This window comes from Malurus melanocephalus, unplaced genomic scaffold (genome assembly GCF_030028575.1).
Source record: "Malurus melanocephalus ecotype Western Australia unplaced genomic scaffold, MMel_1.1 scaffold_83, whole genome shotgun sequence".
Classification (NCBI taxonomy): Eukaryota; Metazoa; Chordata; class Aves; order Passeriformes; family Maluridae; genus Malurus; species Malurus melanocephalus.
The window spans coordinates 2,054,966-2,072,986 of record NW_026623315.1 but is presented as its reverse complement, the minus strand read 5'-3'; the positions used below and the strand labels follow the sequence as shown (position 1 = coordinate 2,072,986).

Sequence of the window (18,021 nt, the reverse complement as noted above, 5' to 3'; positions counted from 1 at the left end):
ATTCTATTCTATTCTATTCTATTCTATTCTATTCTATTCTATTCTATTCTATTCTATTCTATTCTATTCTATTCTATTCTATTCTATTCTATTCTCACTTCTTTTAGCAAATCCCCAAGCCTATCTCTCTTACAATGAAAAATCTATGAAAAAAGCCCACCTTACTTACAAGTGAAAACTTTAACTGACTGTTCCCTTCTGGACAGGTTAGAAATAGCAGAGGCTAAAAGACCCAGCACCTGGATGAAGGAGGGAAGAAGTCAGCTTGCAGCTGGCTGCCCAGGGAGGGAATCACTATGTTCTTCACACATTTAAACTTTTGCATGCAGAGTAACTAYGCATGAAATCATAACAAAGCGTGAAGTTGACAGACAGAATAGGCTGGAGCATGTTTAAGAAGCTGCAACCCAATTTGCCACTGGGGAGAGAGAGGAGTGCTTCTGGTTCCCCTCTGACAGGAGCTTCTGAGACTCTTCAGACTGCAGAAGAGTGGGCAGTGCATCAGGCAGCCCTATGCAAAGCAAGGAAGAGCAAGCAACCCATTTTCGACACAACCACCAACTTCATTTCCCCTTGTCCTGGCTCATTCTCAGCCTGCTCCTACCTCTGCCAGTTCCTGCTACAACAACATCAGGCACGCCAGCACTGCAGTTACGTGGCTTGTCTGCCTCCCAAGACCCTGACAGACATCCAGCCGTGAGAGGGAAGGAAGTGAACGCTCCTGGATCCCCCTGAGTGCATGACTCTGTCTCACTGAACACCCCTGGGTCTCTCAGCACAGGCAGGGAGCAGAGCTGCCCACAGCAGCCGCAGCTCTCAGCTCAGGGGTCTCATGGTTCAGCCCCAAAGGCTCTCAGCCAAACCTAGCAAAAGTTTTGGAAGAAATCATGCCCTTGCTCATAATAAAGCATGATAAATGACCAAAAACTGCAATCACAATGCCCACAGTTACAATCAGATGGAGGGGAAAACAGAAAATGGAGACAATGCTATTGGTGCTGTGCTTTGATTCTCCTCTTTAAGAGGAAATCAGTTTAGGACTGGCAGGGCTTGATTCTCCTGCTCCTCAGGAGCCAGAGGCTCCTCAGCTGATGCAATCTGGTCCCGCTTCTCCTCCAACAGACAGAGCAGCAGGTGCTCTCTTACCAGCCAATCTTTTGCTGCAAAGGTCCCTGACACAGACTGCACTGTCCACCCGGATCCAGAGCCTCCATCTGTTGGGACACAGTGGCATAAAGGCCACAGCAGCCAGGCACATGTCCCATTCATGACCTCTCAGTGGTGCTCCCACACACCCTCAGAGCCCAAAGCAGCCATGCCCTTGTCAACGGAGAACTCCTCAGGTGAAGAAAAAGTCTGGTGTGCTTGCAAATGCATCTTCAAATTCACTGAAGCACCAGCAAATTTTGGCACTGCCTGTGGGTGGCTCTTGGCCAGCAAAGCAAAGCAGAGCCTTAACTCAGCCCTGTGCCGCAGTGGCTGAGCTCTGGTGTGCCAAGGCAATCAGCTGAGGGACTGACAGTGCCTGCAGAAAGTCTGCAGTGTTGAAATCTGCTTCCCTGCAGGCACTGGAAAACCCTTCTTTGCTTCATGGCAGAAGCAAAGGGGACTTCTGTAGGACATGCTCCCTGATTTTCCCATGCCCTGGATGAATTCTCTCATTAATTAAACAGACTCCWAAACCCCCAAATCCTTCCTGGATGGAGTGACACACATATGATGAGAAGGGTGTGATGGTACATTTGGCTGCTCAGAGGCTCCCTTACTGCTTCTCAGAGGTCTTGTAAGCCCAGGGCCTGATGCATGGGACATGGCCAACTTGTGGGGAAAAGAGATCACAGAATTGCACAATGGTTTGGGTTGGAAGGGACTTTAAAGATCATCTAGTTTAAACCACCCTGCCATGGGTGGGGACACTACCACTAGGTTGCTCAAAGCYCCATCCAACCTGGCCTTGAACACTGCAAGGGATGGAGCACCCACAGCTACTCTGGGCAAGCTGTGCCAGCGCTTCACCAGCCTCACAGTAAAGAACCTAAACCTATCCTTTTCAGTTTAAGACCCTTCCCACTTGTTTCATCACTACATGTCCTTGTAAAAAGTCCCTCTTCAGCTCTCTTGTAGGCCCCCTTCAGGTACTGGAAGACTGCTGTAAGATATTCCCTATGACTTCTCTTCTTCAGACTGAACAACCCCTGCTCTATCAGCCTTTCTTCACAGGAGAGGTGCTCCAGCCCTCTGATCATCTTCACTACCCTTCTGTGGACCAYCCTTCCTGTGCTGGGGWTCCCASAGCTGGACACAGTGCTCCAGGGTCACATGGGAGCAGATYAGAGAGACAGAATCCCCTCCCTTGCTCTKCTGGCCRTGCTGCTTTTGATGCATCCCAGGATGAGGTTTGGCTTTCTGGGCTGTGAGAGCACATGGCTGGGTCATGTCCAGTTTCTCATCCACCAGCACTTGCAAGTACTTGTCGTCAGACTGCTCTCAATCCACGCAGCACCGTGGTGCCTGGGTCCATCCACCACCAGRACATCCAGAATAACATCTGTGTGCTGCCCATGGTCACCACACTGCAGACAGACTGCTGGGGTTCTTGAGAGAAGACAGAAGGGCTGCTGCAAAGAGTTAGCTATGAGCAGCCAATAGCCACTGCCTCTCTCCAGAAGTGAAGAAAGGAAAAAARGAGAGGGAAAAAGGAACCAGCACCTATCAATCTAATGGTAAAAATATGGGAATACTATATCCTGCATTACAGGAGGCTGTGGATAGTAAACAATGTTCCTCAGATGCTCACATGCCTCTTCKTAAGAATAAAAGATAACAGAACAGGCATCTGTTAGCAAAATGGGAACTCCAATTTATTGCAGTACCCACAGACAAATAATTTCTTACTGCCCATATGTTGTGGGCTGATTTGGAAGAAGTTGAAGGATGGCAGTAATTTTAGGTGTGACATTGATTTTGACAGGATAATGCAGTGCTTCAAAGTCACATGTGTGCACTACCATTTGCTTAAGAGACCACACCTGCATCCCACCAATTTGGAGGAATCTGACTTTCTTCTTTTGACTAAGACTAAGCCAAGAACAAGCATGCTCCACTAACATGCTTGCCATATGAAAATTAAAACATGAAATAAAGAGAACATCAATAGTCTAAATTTAGATGCAGTGGAAGTGCAACTCAGTTGACTTCAAAAGAGCTACACATTTATCCCATGTTTTAGTTTTGGGGATTAAACAAATGATCCTTTTGTTTACGTTCATCTTTTCCAATTTTAAAGTACATGGACAAATGCTTAAATCAGTAGCACCTAAAAGAGCTCTGACTGACTTCTGCAGCTCGAAAGGAACAACAATAGAACACACAGAAAAACTTGAAACACCTCTTGAGATTTACAAGAGGGATGTTAATGCTTCCAAGTGATCAACCTTGCTGAACTGGGACAAACTGAAAATCATCACATGTATGGTCTTGCAACCCTTTCACATCTTTCTTAAGCAGTAAACCAAGGGGTAGATTTTTCTGTTTCTCTAGCAAGAGTAGCAACATTTAGAATCTAAAATGTTTTGTTCTGCTTTGCAGGAAGCTGACAATAATTTTCAAGCTTCAAAGTAAGAAGCAAATGCACCGAAATGAAGAAGTTCAGCTGCCTGTTATATTGCTCAAGCTCAGCTTAAAATTCTGGCGTCATTTCATCCTTAAGCCAGAGCAACTTATTTGAAATCAGCAAAACTATTATGCATATTACATCCAGGTACCAAAGCAGGATTTGGTCTCTTTTCTCATTAGAAGCAATCTCTGAATTTGCCTTTGGTTTTTCAAAGAGCATCCAATTATCTAAAAATTGAATACATAGAACCTATTTCTCTCAGAAGAAAAAAAAAATAATTAAGCTTTGTTCTGATATCAGGTAGTTGTCATTTCCACAAAGCATTTAAAATAGGGTATCAGCTCTGGTGACCTTTTTTTCCTTTGGCAGAACTTGATGTTACAGTAGCATAAAATCATAAGGAACTTAATTTGAAAAAAATGGTGTCAAAGGATCTCCTGTGCTGTTTGTGTTAATTAGTAAAGACTGTTAAGACAATGAGAAAGGGAAAAGCACATTTGCCACGCTATGCATCACACAAATGCAGGTAAAGACAATTGTGGGGCTGATGAGGATATTTGCAAAATGCTCACTGAGACAAATTTTACTCTTTTAAAAATTCCTTTTAATTAGGTAATAGTGCATGAGATGGCTGTCAGGAGAAGCCCTGCCCTACCTTTCAGAGTCTCTTGCAAAGACTGCGCGCACGCTGCCAGTTTGTGGCTGTCGTGGTTCTTCCCGGTATTCTCTCCTGCCAAGGAGGGCAAGGCCAGGTGAAGGTTAACCACGGTCAGATCATTCATTCCAACCTGGGGGAGCAAGGAGGAGAAATCAAAGCCTGCAAACACAGAATGGAAGGTCACAATACAACATCATGTGCCTGTTCCCAGTACCTTCAGCAGGAAATCTGGGGCAGTAGAACTCACATTGCTATGTGTGTGGTGTGTTTTGGTGTGTCTCAGTTTGTGGAGGAAGAGGAGGGAGGCATTTTGCAGCTTTGTTTGCAATAATCTGATAACCTCTCAGTTCTGGGGAMACTGGTTTGCATAAGCAAACAGCTTCCTTTCAGCACAGTTGCAGAAAGAAGTCAGCTGCTCATGAAAGTAAGTTTACACAAAACCAGTTGTTAATAAGCTACAAATAATGTCATGGTCATTACAGGGGCTAATTACTACTGCCTTGTGATTAGCCCCAGTTCGTCACAGAGACTAACCAAGAAACTTAATGTATCTTGAAAGGAGCTGTTGACTTCCTGCAATCTTCTGTTTATCTTCTGGGGATCCTTTGGACCTATTTGTATAATGAATTAGTTACTAATACTWTATTTATTAATAATTATCTGATAGATACTTTGAGATTAATACTCCCTGCACTTATCCCTCTCTGTGGCACTGACAAGAATCCCATCCCTCTGGCCTGGCTTCTACWGGGTACACACCTCATCCTTGCTGTGTTAATTCAGCAAAAGCCAAACAAGGTGGCTGTGGATGCTACTGAGGATCTCAGGTTCTCAAATACTCCTTTGCAGCCAGGTTCGCTCTCACAGGACCAAGGGAAAGGACTGACTGTGGTGAACTACCACGTGTATTAAGGTCCATTAAGCACCTAAATGTCATCAAGCCATGGGATAACGATGAGATGGGTCAGATGCTCATGCAAATTTTTGTCTGTTAGAAGGCTGTGTCTCTTTTCATCTTAGCCAAATTATTTTCAGTAAAAGCTCTGTGGCTCAATTGCCACAGTGGAAGTTACCTTGAAATGTGCAAGATATGGATGAGGATATGAATGCCTCCCGTTGCCATTAGTCTGTGCAGTCTCCTGAGAGGAGGCGTCTTTCAGCTCAATGCCAGCAGTTGTATCCCAGAGGAAGCCAGAATATTCAACTCCCTGGAATTATAAAATGGAAAAGAGAAATTCCCATCATAAGATGGTAAAAACAAAACCTTCTGCTCAAATGTAGCCCCATATTTGTCTACATCTATATCTATATCTATATCTATATCTATATCATCTATCTATATCTATATCTATATCTATATTTATAACTATATCTATATCTATATCTATATCTATATCTATATCTATATCTATATCTATATCTATATCTATATCTATATCTATATCTATATCTATCTATTCTATATCTATATCTATATCTGTATCTATATCCAGGCATGGTACCTGCTGAGGGAAGGAAGCCCAACTGGCTGTGCACACACATAAAGGAGAAACAGCTTCCTGTGCTATCAGTAGGAGATATGGAGGACAGGTGGAAAGGCTTCCTCATCTCACCCCCACTAAAACTTGCACCAGACATGGAAGGAATGCTTCCTGGGAAGCTCCACTGACTTCACTGAAAAGCTGAAACACCCATTGCTCTGTAGCTCRCAGTCCCTCACACCTGCACACTGGCTGCTGGACACCCAGTTGATTCCAGCACTGCTCCAGTCAAGCCAAGGATTTAATAATCTGTTTGATCTTCTAAAGGCAGAGCATGCTCAGGACCACTGCAGGGCTGAAAGATGCTGCCTCTCGTGTGTGTGTTTGGGCTGACGTGGTCCTCGTTTCCTCCTACTCCAAGCAAGGCACTGGATACCTCTGAGCATGGTCAGTAACGAGGCAGTTCATTACCCTAATGACTAATTGTCTAACCATGAGCTTGGTGTCTTGTGGTGTCTCACGGGGTGACTGCTAGGGCTTGCAGTAGATGATGCTGTGTAGTTTTCCCTTCTCCCCAGGCTTGACACCATCTCAYAGACTTTTTTCACCCACAAGCTAAATTTAGCCAGCCCCCTTCAGTCTCTTGGCATGAAATCTGGTCTAGACCTCTCAGTCCTGTCATTTCCCTGTCTCTTTTCCAGCTTGAATRTTTCATGCTCAGCTCTCTGCCCCTTTCAGCTCTGCTTCTATGATCCTGAATGGGCTTTTTTTTGATGACTTCATGACGTGGAATTGGCATTTTCAGAAAGCTGTCTAAGCTGGTCGTACCAGCAGCAGTATCTAATTCAAAGCCTGTCAGCCTCTTCTCCCATCACCCACACCATTTTCCTTGGCATCATTCAAACCCACTTCCCTTAGCAAATCAAAGTTAAATCCACCGCAAGAAAGAGTTTTCTCAATTTCAGCTGCAACAAAAAAGTGTTAACTGCTCTGCTGACTTCCCAAGAGCCTTGAAAGGATTAAGGTTGGTTAAAATTCTTTGATCGCTCCTTTGATAACTCACCTTTAAAATACTGACAWAATTATTCCACCAGTAAGGAGCCTAAGGTCTAAAAACTGCTACAGGAAAAGATGTGGAAGAATAAAACTGCTGTTAACAGCTGTTTGCTATTTCCAGGCTCCAGAGTTCACATCAATGTGGTGGTCAAAAGTCATTGCCTGGTTGGAATGCCTGGAATGTATGGAAACACAAGCTGGAAGCACCATCCACCATTTTGCGTTATTTAGCTCTGCAGAGCGTCCCAAAACCAGCTTGTGCCAAAAATGCTGCATTTTTGGRGTTACCCCACTGTATTTGTGTACAYGGTGCTAAAACCCGAMTGACTGACTAACTAACTAGCCCCAGGAACAGAAGAGACATTTTGACTTAGTGAAGGGTTCTCCAGCACAAATCAGATTCTTGTTAAAGCAGCTAAAAGGAAGAGTCAGATAAAATTTCAAATCCTAGTTTGAYTGCACATTTCTCCCATAATTTTGGGTAATATTCATCCTTATATCGCTATCTGTAAAACAAGGTGGATGATCATTTTTATTTACTCAGCCCATAGTCAAAGCTGCCATTGTTAGCTTTGCAAGTACAACTCAAGAAAGAACTGACTAAAGACACTAAATTTAACATAGAAACTCTGAGACGTTTATTAAAAATTCTTGGGAAAAAAAAGAAAAAGTTGAGGAAACAACTTTGACAACTTTCCACAACTATTTATATGCAGTGGTTTAATGATCTGGCCTAACAAGAGATCCCAAAGGAAAACTCCAGCCAGGAATAAAAATGTCCTGAAGGACATTTGCACTCTGTATCACAATTAAATGTGGATTGTATTAACCTTTAGACACATTCAGACACTCTGTATCTTTCCAGACTCATCTCTACCCTCTGCGTCTGTCTAGCTAGAGTACAATCCTTGTGCTACTCAGGTGGTTTGCTTTGGTTTGTTTGTGCTTATTTTTCCCTTATTCCTGGTTTTTCTCAGGAGGGCAATAAAAGGAGSTGGCACCTCTGAAAACATCAGTCCAAAACCAGTGAACAGTGATGCAACCTGATTTAGAAAAGCCAAAATGAAGAAATGTGGATTCTGAGCAGCATGGCTACAGCACACAAATGCAGCCACGTATTTAGTAACAACAGTGCTCAGAATAGATCATTCTGGATCAACAGACTGTCCAAGACTGCCCTGAGTAGTGACAGGCACCACTTTTATATCCTGCTTCCACCCACAACATCCACACTGCACTAACTGCACCATGGACGGCCCTGACCAGCAACAACAGGCTTCAGCTCGAGTAGGACACTGCTCTGAAAACTCATTACCACCCTTAAGGGTGAAAAAGTAAGATTTCCCTTGGGAAAGGCTGTTTTTGGGCACTGTTAGTGATGTCCAGCCCAGTGCAGCTATACCTTAAATATTGTCAAGGGCAGCAGGTGCAGCTGTCACCACCTTAATAAATCAGTACCTCCCTGCAGTACATCTATATATACYTACATATAAATATAAATACATATTCCCAGACCAGAAGATGCTGCAGGGAAAAGCACAGTGCAGCACGGTGCAGATTTCMAATGGAGTCCACAGCATTTTAAACACCTGTGCTGAGAACCCTGGGGARCACACAAGGTAAACTCTTCCAGGTGAGGATGGCAGGCTGCAGCTCCTCTGCGGGCTCATCACTTGCAAACTGGCAAAATAGGGAGCCCTTCCAAATGCCAGCCAGCGCAGCACCAGGGAGCAAGCTCAGGTGACTAGCACAAAAAAATGTCAAAAGTACTGCAGCCTGCCAGGAAAAACTGAGATCTCTTTCCTTGTCCAAAAGCATGACTTTTTGTCTAGATATCTGTACTGCTTTTATCCGCCTCCCCCAAATACACATTCACCAAACACAAACACATCTTCCTCCTTACAAGTGTGCCACAGTTCTTCCAAAACATAAATTGTGTAGTCAAATTAAAAGCTGTAGGAACAGTCGGCTTAAAAAACAAGAAATGCAAACCTTGCCAAAAAAGGATTTGCAGAAAGTGTTGCCTTAAACATTCAAAATATGTCCTTGGTTAGAGGGGGAAAAAAAATCAAAGCCAAAGTTCAGACTTGGGGATTAATGTACCTTGTGTAGCTGGCCTGAGGGTTTTTCGGAAACAACACCCTTCCAACATCCTCTAGGGCCCTTCCACTTGCGGATGTTTGGCAGCGTCGGCTGGTTCAGCTCCATACAAAACTAGAGAGAGAGGAAAGGGGAAAAAAATAACATCAGCCTGTCGGGTTTTTTAAAAGTTGCAAAATAAAGAGTCTAGTGAAGCACTGGTAAGAGGCACAGTGGGGCACAGGCTGTGGTCTCTGCCTTCCCTGAAGGCTCGCAAAGGAGGTGGTCTGAGCCACATCCCAGGCTGACTCACCCCTGACTCGGAGAAAAATATAAACTAAAATAACTCAGTGCAAATACCGCAAATAGAAAGTTTCTTCCTCAGACTTATTTCTTTTCATCCAGAGTAACTTGTTACTTGTTACAGGGTTTCCTCAGTGCTGCTCCTGGAGATGCTGACCACACCACACCCCACTCCTGCCGGGGGCTCCACAAAGAGCTCCTGGGGCAGGAGAACTCCATAGCGTGGCTGGCCCCACTCCAACTGCACAGCCACTGGCACGACATGGGAGGAAGGGTGTAGGYCAAGCTCAATAGCTGACAATTTGGGGTTAAGGTTCCCCTGACTTTACAGCAGGGACACGCACTTGATTTCTTCCGYGCACGAAGGAAGCAGCTGCACACTTGCACGCAGTTCAGCATGTCCTTCCCATGCTTCCCAGAGCTGCTCGTCTTCCTGGCCACTGCTGAACAGACACAGCACTCAGACACCACTACACATGGTCTGAGCTGGAGAGGCTGCATCCTAATGCCCAGCAGATCAGGGATACCACAAGAGTGAACACTGTGGGGAGACCCTGAGTTCAATTTGAGATTGAAATRAAAGTCAATAAATTATAAAAACCACCCTAGAAAATCTGGAATCTGAAACTTCTTGATGTGGACAATATGGAAYGCTTTTAGTCAGGGGTTTAACAATCAGGCTGAACAGGAGCTAGAGTCCTTTGCAAGGCTGATAATGGCTCCAGGCAGGTTCTGRCTGGAAGCTGGCAGGGATAGGCAGCAGTCAAATGCCCCAGCTGTGGCAGAGGTTCTGGATGCAGGGAAAGGGGCTAGTGAAATGTCATCCCTGTGAAAGAGCAGCAGAGACTTCCACTGTGCATCGTTTTGTTCTGAATGGGAGAAAATGGGTTGAAATACAGAGGTTTTCACAGTGAAGAAGGATCCTTTGACAAAATCTTGGATCCAGAACACCCCTTCAGATCAARCAGCAATTTAACAAAGAAGGACTTTCAAGGCAAACATTAACCTCCTGTGCATAGCGACTCTTTGCAGTGGGCCATGCCTGTAACAGTTTGAAGAGCTACAGAGCTGCATGGATGTAAATATTTCCTACACAGATATCAGTAAAATGATGGCATTGTTATTTTCATGTTTACTTTATCTTTTGGTTAAGAAATTAAAATCAAATCTTGCTCTTCGACTGCAAGTTCAGCACCCTGCRGGCTGAAGCTGTAAGCATTGATTCTCAGGTACATACAACCCAGGCACCCTTATYTGCCTCAGAAGACCAAGAGTCATTTTGGTTGTAGACTCGAAGCAAAAATGCTTGACGCAGCTTTTAAAACAGTTTTGTGACGTGCAGAGGTTGGCTGGGGCTTCTTATTCAAGATGCAACATTAACAAAACCACGTTGTTGCCCATTATGTACCTTCAGGCAGCGCTGGGGCTGGGCTGATTTATGGAACGAGGAGGCAGGCAGGGCGTTTGCAAAGCCTAGGAACAGAGCTCAGCTTTCAGCAGATTGCCAGGTGCTACCCCAGCAAATACAATAAATCACAGCAGCAATAATTACTCATTCCTGATGCCATTCCAATGTCTTCAAACAGAGTGGATTTGGTCAACGAGTTTTCTAACCCTTAAACAACTTAAATCAGAAAAACAAAAATATCGTTGAAATGAGGAGTTCCACTGTAGCCTGACAAAAGACTAAACTTATCTCTAGGTTGCAGCTGCCTAGAAAGTCCAGCCAGCACAAAGAATATGACAGGACTGAATAAATCCTAGAGAAACCATCACTGTATTAAAAAGAGCTTCTGCAGTCAACTAGTTTTAATAGTTTGTTTCCTCCAAGTTGATTCTTTTTTTTTTTAATGCTTTGATTTAATGTCGTGCAAACAGAAAGATGACAAATAAGATTACATGGTTTGTTCAACAAAAAAAGCCATCAGCCCATTCCGGGTATGGCTGCAGTCATCGAAAACTTAGCCTACAGCAGCTGATTTCAATCTGTACTCATTTTCCAAGGCTTACCAGGCACACATATTTTGAAGCTGTGACAGCRTACTTGCTGAGGTCATGTTTTTTTGCTGAATTGAAAATGGCATTTTTCAAATCATGTTGCTCTGCCCACAAAACCCAACGTCAACCAACATTACGCTTCCCCTCGTGCAGCAAAAATATACAGATGAGCTCCTAGTCCACATTGGGAATGAAAAAAAAAGCCTTTCCTCTTTTGCAAAGCCAAGTTAGAGCTATTCCAACTTCACTGAAAAGCAGTTCTTCAAGTAGTAAATAAAATCACAATTAAAATTTCAATCAAAAGCAAGTCAATCAAAACAACTTTTATTTCCACCCCCTCAAAAAAATCCTYCTAAGGAAAGAAGCTCTGGTTTTGTTTTTTCTCTAGAACCTTTCAGGCTGCAAGTTTCTTGAAATTCAATCAGCTTCYTCATTACATCCTACACACACCAAGTCAAAGCTCACACAGACAGTGAGAACAACAGCTCCAGGGCTTATTTACTCAGATGCCCTGTGGTCTCCCTTACAGATGGGTGCTGGTTTTTGTGGGATAGGCAGTGCTGACAGGGAGCAGAAACAAGGCATACTCTAAGGAAATATCAGCCTGTGCTTGTTAGAAGTCAGCCTCAGTCAGTATCTACCTGCCCGTTGGATTCAATGATCCTAAAGGTCTTCTCCAGCCAAAAATGAGTCTGCAATTCCCTGATTGCCCCCATTTGGCACGCAAGACAACAATAAAAGTCACTACCCCAGGACCTGGGACAGGCCCCATTGCATTTGCTGATCAGTAACATGCCATTTTCCCAAGAAGGGAGGATCCAAAATGGAATTATTCTTTGTCCACCCTGATAACCTGTTCCTGCCTGCCTGTCCAGCAGCAGAGACAGGCACAGGAATGAACTTAGGAGTGACTTTGAAAAAGAACAGAAGGCAGCTGGAAGAAGCTGGAGAAATAAACATTTGGGGAGAGACTGGAGAGGGGAAGGCAAGAGGCCTCGACTAATTTGGGAGCAGGAAACACATGCTGGGCAKGCACATGCTGGGGATCACAAGGCAGTTACAGTCTCCCAAACACACCTGCCTGCCTCCCCAGGGCATTTCAAACCCTGCWAGAACATCTAATTTGTGCATCAACTTAGATGTCTTTCAGGGCAGTAACTGCCCACTAGCAGAGCTGCCAGCCAGCACTCTGCTGGGTTGCACACAAGCTGCTCCCTCACTGCTTCTTCAGGGTGCCCTGGTTACTCTGTGTTTTGTTTGTGCAGCAGGGCCATCCTTCCCAGATGAGACACCACCCCTCCATGCTGGACATCTTGTCCTGCCAAGTGTTACTCCTGTAGCACCAGCTCTGGGGACAGCCCCCAACCAGTGATCTCCCTTATGGCAAACACCTTTCACTCAAAAAGAAGATGGGCTGCTCCTAAACCCTGAGGAAACWAAATGTGACCCAGGAAAACAATGCCCTAGGGTTTAATAAATTACATATTTCTTATTAGCCAAGGATTGCCCTTTGGAGGAGACCTTTGTTTGCGACCTGGAGTCAGAGCAAAGGCTGTGAGAAGGGCGAGGGGAGAAAGAGCAGTAAGGAGGAGATTCCAGGGTGAGCCTGTTGTTGTGGCATGCTACATCTAGGGGCAGTAATCACCACCYGAACTTCAGAAAGGCACTCAAAGCAATTAAATATCAATTTTGGTTAACTACCACAGAAGATGTCAGGCCAAAAGGGCACTGCAGTTGAGGTTAACAACTACTTGCTTCGTCAAAGCAAAGGTGATTTTGGTTTCTTTTAAAGKGGAAGAGAGATGAGAGAGAGGGGATGAATATTCCATTTCCAGATATCACATACACACAGTTATTTTTCTTTTAATGAGCACTAGAGGGAGCAGCTTTAATGAGTACCAGAGATGAGTATGAAACTTCTATCAATTCCTTATCATCTCAGCTATGTGGAAGTGTCATATTAGCAAAGATTTGTCTTTCCATGGGGAAAGATGCTGGGAGTTTTAAGTCAGGGCTGCTTTGTGCTACAATGGTGCACCCCTGGACCTGGTGCATCCAGGAAGGGTAAACAGAGGAGCTCTAAGATATGCCTTGTAAATAGTGCTGGGACACTTGAGGAGAAGAACCACAACACTCTCCAACAAAAATCCCATCCTGAAACATGATCTAATATATTTCTGATAAAAGATACAACAAAATTGACAGTGGCTTCATGAGACCATCTGGCACTGCTCATTTGTAATCCATCCTTTAAAACATACTTGACTTCCCTTCTCTATCCCTATGTACTGTATAAATTAAAAATTAAATGCACATTATCCTTTCTTTATTCATCCAACYGGACTGCACTTTTATTTCTAATTGAAAAAGCAGACTTGAACACCCATAATCCAAATCCAATTTATCACAGCTATAGTGGGTTCACCCTAATGAAGTCTGACCCAGAAAGCCAGAAGCAGAAACGTCACAAACATTTCCAAGAACTTGAAACCAACACCTTYGGTTTGCAAGCAAAACTTCTGGATTTGACTTCCAGAAGAAGAGTGTTTTGTTAGACCACCTTTGTGAGGAGAAAAAGCAGAGTTAGAGGGTGAGCAGGCTATATTTTATTGCCCTGGCTACTGAGGTACGGGTAGGGAAAGGTCAGCAGCTTCAGGACTGTTGTCCTGGTGCGGGCACACGTGACAGCACAAGGCACGTCAAGAGGGGATCAAAGCGATTCAAGGCACAGCGGAGCCAGGATGCTTGGCACACTTCTGCAGCTGGATASCACTGAATGCACTTCCCACAGGCTGGAGCTACTCAGGAAGGGGGCACAGAAGAGCACCAGGCCTTTCAGTCACATCTGGATTCTCCGGTAACCAAGCGCAGCAGCACGGAAGGAAGCGTTATTATGGTTAAACCTGAAGCTGAGACTCATCTCTGGGTCCCATTTCCCACTGTCAGGAATGTTGTCTCAGGCCTTCACCGCTTGTTTGCCTTTCTTTCAAGCACATCCCTTTCCTGTTCGCAACACAGTCAAAAAAACACACTCATGAGAACGAGATGGATCCCCTGCCGTGGGAGATGCACTCACCAACTCTGTTCACAGCAACCACATTTGTAGCACGAGGGAAAACTGGGATGGCCCTGCATTAAGTTACATTTTTCACATGCCCATTCAACTAGTCCCTTCCAGGACAACTTTATTAAAGACTGCATAACCTTTATTGCCTGTGTTGTTCATGCCCTGATATTACACAAAGGTAAATAAAACTTGGCAGGCAGAGGGGTGTCTGATAGGCAGGTAATTGTGAGTGTTTTCAAAGGAGAACACCCCCCCTTCAGAGATTCAGTTTCAGTCTTAGCCATATGTACATATTCGTGATGGAGCTCCGTGTTGTACAAGATTCTAAAATTATGTTAGAGCTGAGGAAATAATTTWAAAAAAACTTAAAAGTTTGGGAGAAAAGTTCTAGGACAAAGAAAGGGAAAAAAAAGAATCAATTCACTGAATGGGCAAAGGGCACAGATTTACTCCTGGAAAACTTATCTGCCCTTTTGGCCATGCCAGCATGTCCTATTTGTACTGGGACATTGAGACCTGGGGCAATACCTTCCCATCCTTTCTGCATTGGTTGTTGCTCCTAGAACTAAACCAAAACATTCAGATTCATGACCAAATAAATTCTTGCTACCCTCCACATTCTTCACCAATGTTATTTAAAGCATCCTTCAAAGAGCACTATGAACTCATTGTGGGAGGTGAAATGAAGACAAAGCCCTTCAGCCCAGCCAAATATTCACCTTTTGTCTTTCTTCAGAAAAAATACAGAAATAATAATATACCACCTGTACACACACTTTAGTGTGCTATGAACATACAAAGCTCATTTGCTGGGATAATGTACAAACTGGTTTTGTCCATCTGAAGGCACATATTGCTTTTTTCCTCAACTCAAGAAGGACTTCTTTTTTTCCTGGAAAATATGTTGTTTCTGCTTCTTAAAGAGYACACCAGTAATTCAGACAACCACAGAGGAAGGATTTCTTTCCTCTGGAGGTCAGTTTCTCACTCAGCTCCTGAATGACAGCTCCAGGCACTATGTTATGGACTGCAGAACAAGCACCACACTGCAGCCTCAGCCCYGTTAGCCTTGAGGTGACCTGAATTCCCAGCTTTGCTGCAAAAACCATTCCTAAGCTTTATGGTCTTAAAAAAGGAAACCTCCAGRACTGACCTTCTCGGAGGARGTAGAAGGAGGAAGGATMAYTTTTTGAGCCCAGCTATACATAGGYTAGAAACTAAGTTGWCCAGTCCCTCTGCCTGCTTCAGAGGTGGGTAATTCTGTGTCTGCAGATAGGCAGAGGAGCCTGTCATTTAAGGCACCCTGGAGTTAGGCAGCAGCTAAATAATGCTTGACAGGACTGGAAAGTTTTTCAAACTGAARGTGTTTCCCACATCAGGTATCTGAGCCCCTTCCTGAGCCTGAGTCTCCTTTGAACCAGCCCATGGATGTGGCTCCAGCTGGACACGCGTCCCTCTCTGCCACTGCTGYGTTACTCACCCATTGTACTTTGTGAATGTGCGGGAAATAATTATGCTGATAAGCTTAACATTAKTCAGTTATCAAAAGTGTGTGATGGTTTGTTTCCATATACAAGCTTGTTGGAAACAGAACACTTCTTTTCCTGAAGTAAAGCTTTACAGGATCCATTGGAGAATGGTAGGAGCCTATGTTTACACTCCCTTTTGAGCACTCCCTTTGCTTTCCCTTTTGAGCACTTATTTTGGAAAAACTTAGCAATGAGTTTCTGCACTGCCCTCCCAGATGAATTATAGCTCTCCACAGCCACCYAAATGCTTAATTTTCTCTAATATCTAAGAGGAAATTACTGTCCTAATCTTTGAATATATGATTAAAAAAACAGATTGTAGCCCATAAAACCAGTTCTTTGCTTGCCTTTAATCACYGTGTTCCCAGGACAACAATGCAGATCATTCACTGGCCTGTTCTCCTACCTTCATCCTAAACAAAGGTGATTATTTATATAAACAATGTCTTTTTACAGATCTTCAGAAGGAAGACACAGAAGAACCTTTGGCACAGAGCAGCAAAACAAGAAGTGAAAGAGGCGATACAATAACTCCCTAACACATTTTTAGTGCTGGGGGCACTAATGAAGAATTATGGGAAGTTCAGTTGCTTGTTGTCARAATGGAATATTCACTATCTTTCATCCAGTTTGCCATTTAATAAGGAGGTGTCTACATAAATGCCTGGTGGAAGTCCATGCTGCCCTTTCCCGTGGAAGAAGACAGCTGTATCTACCAGGCCTCCATGTAGAAAATTTGTGGGTGCTTAATTTTTCATGTTTCCATTTACAAGATGAGCTTTTYCCTTGTACTTCATGGGACAGACTTATTTGGCAGAAGATGTTTCCTGACTGCTTCTTTTCATACTCTTATAGACTTTTTAAATTTTAAATATRATTCGGGAATGAAGGCTCAAGAGGTCATCAATGATGGTCACACTTYTTTTCTTGAAGTCTTTTCAAGACTGTTTTACACTTCATAAGTAGGCACTGCAATWATTATTATAATTGCATTAGCTATAATGGCATGCCAAGGGGACTGTCATGATATAAAGAAGAATAAAAAGAAGCCCTGGTGATTAGGAGGCTATCTTTTTTATCAAGCTGGTTTTATGAAAGTTGAGTGTTTGAGTTCAAGTACTTGCACTTTGTTGTCATAAAACAATACCCAGCTCAACTGAGTAGCTGTGCTAACATCACAGAATGACGAAAATCATGAACATCCATGCAGCAGTTGTTCTGAGAACTAAACTACATGTTAATTTGGATTAGATATCAGGTACTGGCAACCAGGAGCCAATGACTTCCTTTGGAGCACCTCTTTTGGTTTGGTTTGTTTTTTGTTTGTTTGGGTTTTAGGTGTTTGTTGATTGGAGGTCTTTTTGTAGGGTTTTGTTGGGTTTTTTGTTTGTTTGTTTGTGAGGTTGTTTGTTAGGTGAGTGTGCRTTTGGTTTTCTATGCTGAATCCTGGGTCTATTCTTTTCCCATGAAATTCAGGAATCAATTCCTGCGGCGCAGTGTAAAACGACACCACTGTGAGTACAATCTTACCCACCCAGTAACTACCAGAAGTGCACGAGGTGACAATGAGTTTATGAGAACCCAATCCTTAACGCAGAAAGCAAATAGAAAACCATCCTATCAAACATGAGATCGAAAAGTCATATGAAACAGTATCTCATTCACCGACTAAAACCACCCCAAACAAACTGACCCGTGGGCTGTATTGATTTGCCATCATCTAAATCTCCTGATCTGTACCCCACCTCCAGAGGAAAAGGGGGGAAAATGTGCTAATAGAGAAGGACAAATAAAACTGAAAGGGGATAGGGAAATCACAATATTTGAATGTTATAAATTGAGGAAAACTGCTTAAGCATGTAAGATAATTAGGTTTCCCTACATTCTCAGGATAAAACTTCTCTAATTTCTAGAGGTGATAGTGAGTTGGGTGTTTTGTGGCTTCATTTCTTTCCTGCTGTTAGTATTACTGTTTTTCCTAACTGATTTACATCTCTGCTTAGAGCAAGCATTCTTTCCCATGGTAAGAATACAAAAACAAGGAAGAAACATCCAATATGACTCACAACCATTGCCAGCCTCAAATATTTATTCTTCCTTCAGGCATTGATTACACCACCCTACTGAACACTGTGCCACCTTCTGTGAAGTTATTTAAATCTGTCTCACCTCCTAATTTTTTTATTTATGCTTATTATCTGGAAGATCTCTTCCAGGCTGCTAGCATTAGACCA

General features: G+C 43.5%; 1 protein-coding gene across 1 annotated transcript in view; it reads right to left on the bottom strand.

Moving 5' to 3' along the window:
* The window catches only part of EEPD1 (endonuclease/exonuclease/phosphatase family domain containing 1), a 61,208-nt gene that overhangs the window by 3,677 nt on the left and 39,510 nt on the right, over nt 1-18,021 (bottom strand). The window contains exons 3-5 of the mRNA XM_057367731.1: nt 8,915-9,025; nt 5,348-5,482; nt 4,272-4,404 (exon numbers count right to left, since the gene is read on the bottom strand). Coding sequence (XP_057223714.1) covers nt 4,272-4,404; nt 5,348-5,482; nt 8,915-9,025 — 379 coding nt within the window. The remainder of the gene's footprint in view (nt 1-4,271; nt 4,405-5,347; nt 5,483-8,914; nt 9,026-18,021) is intronic.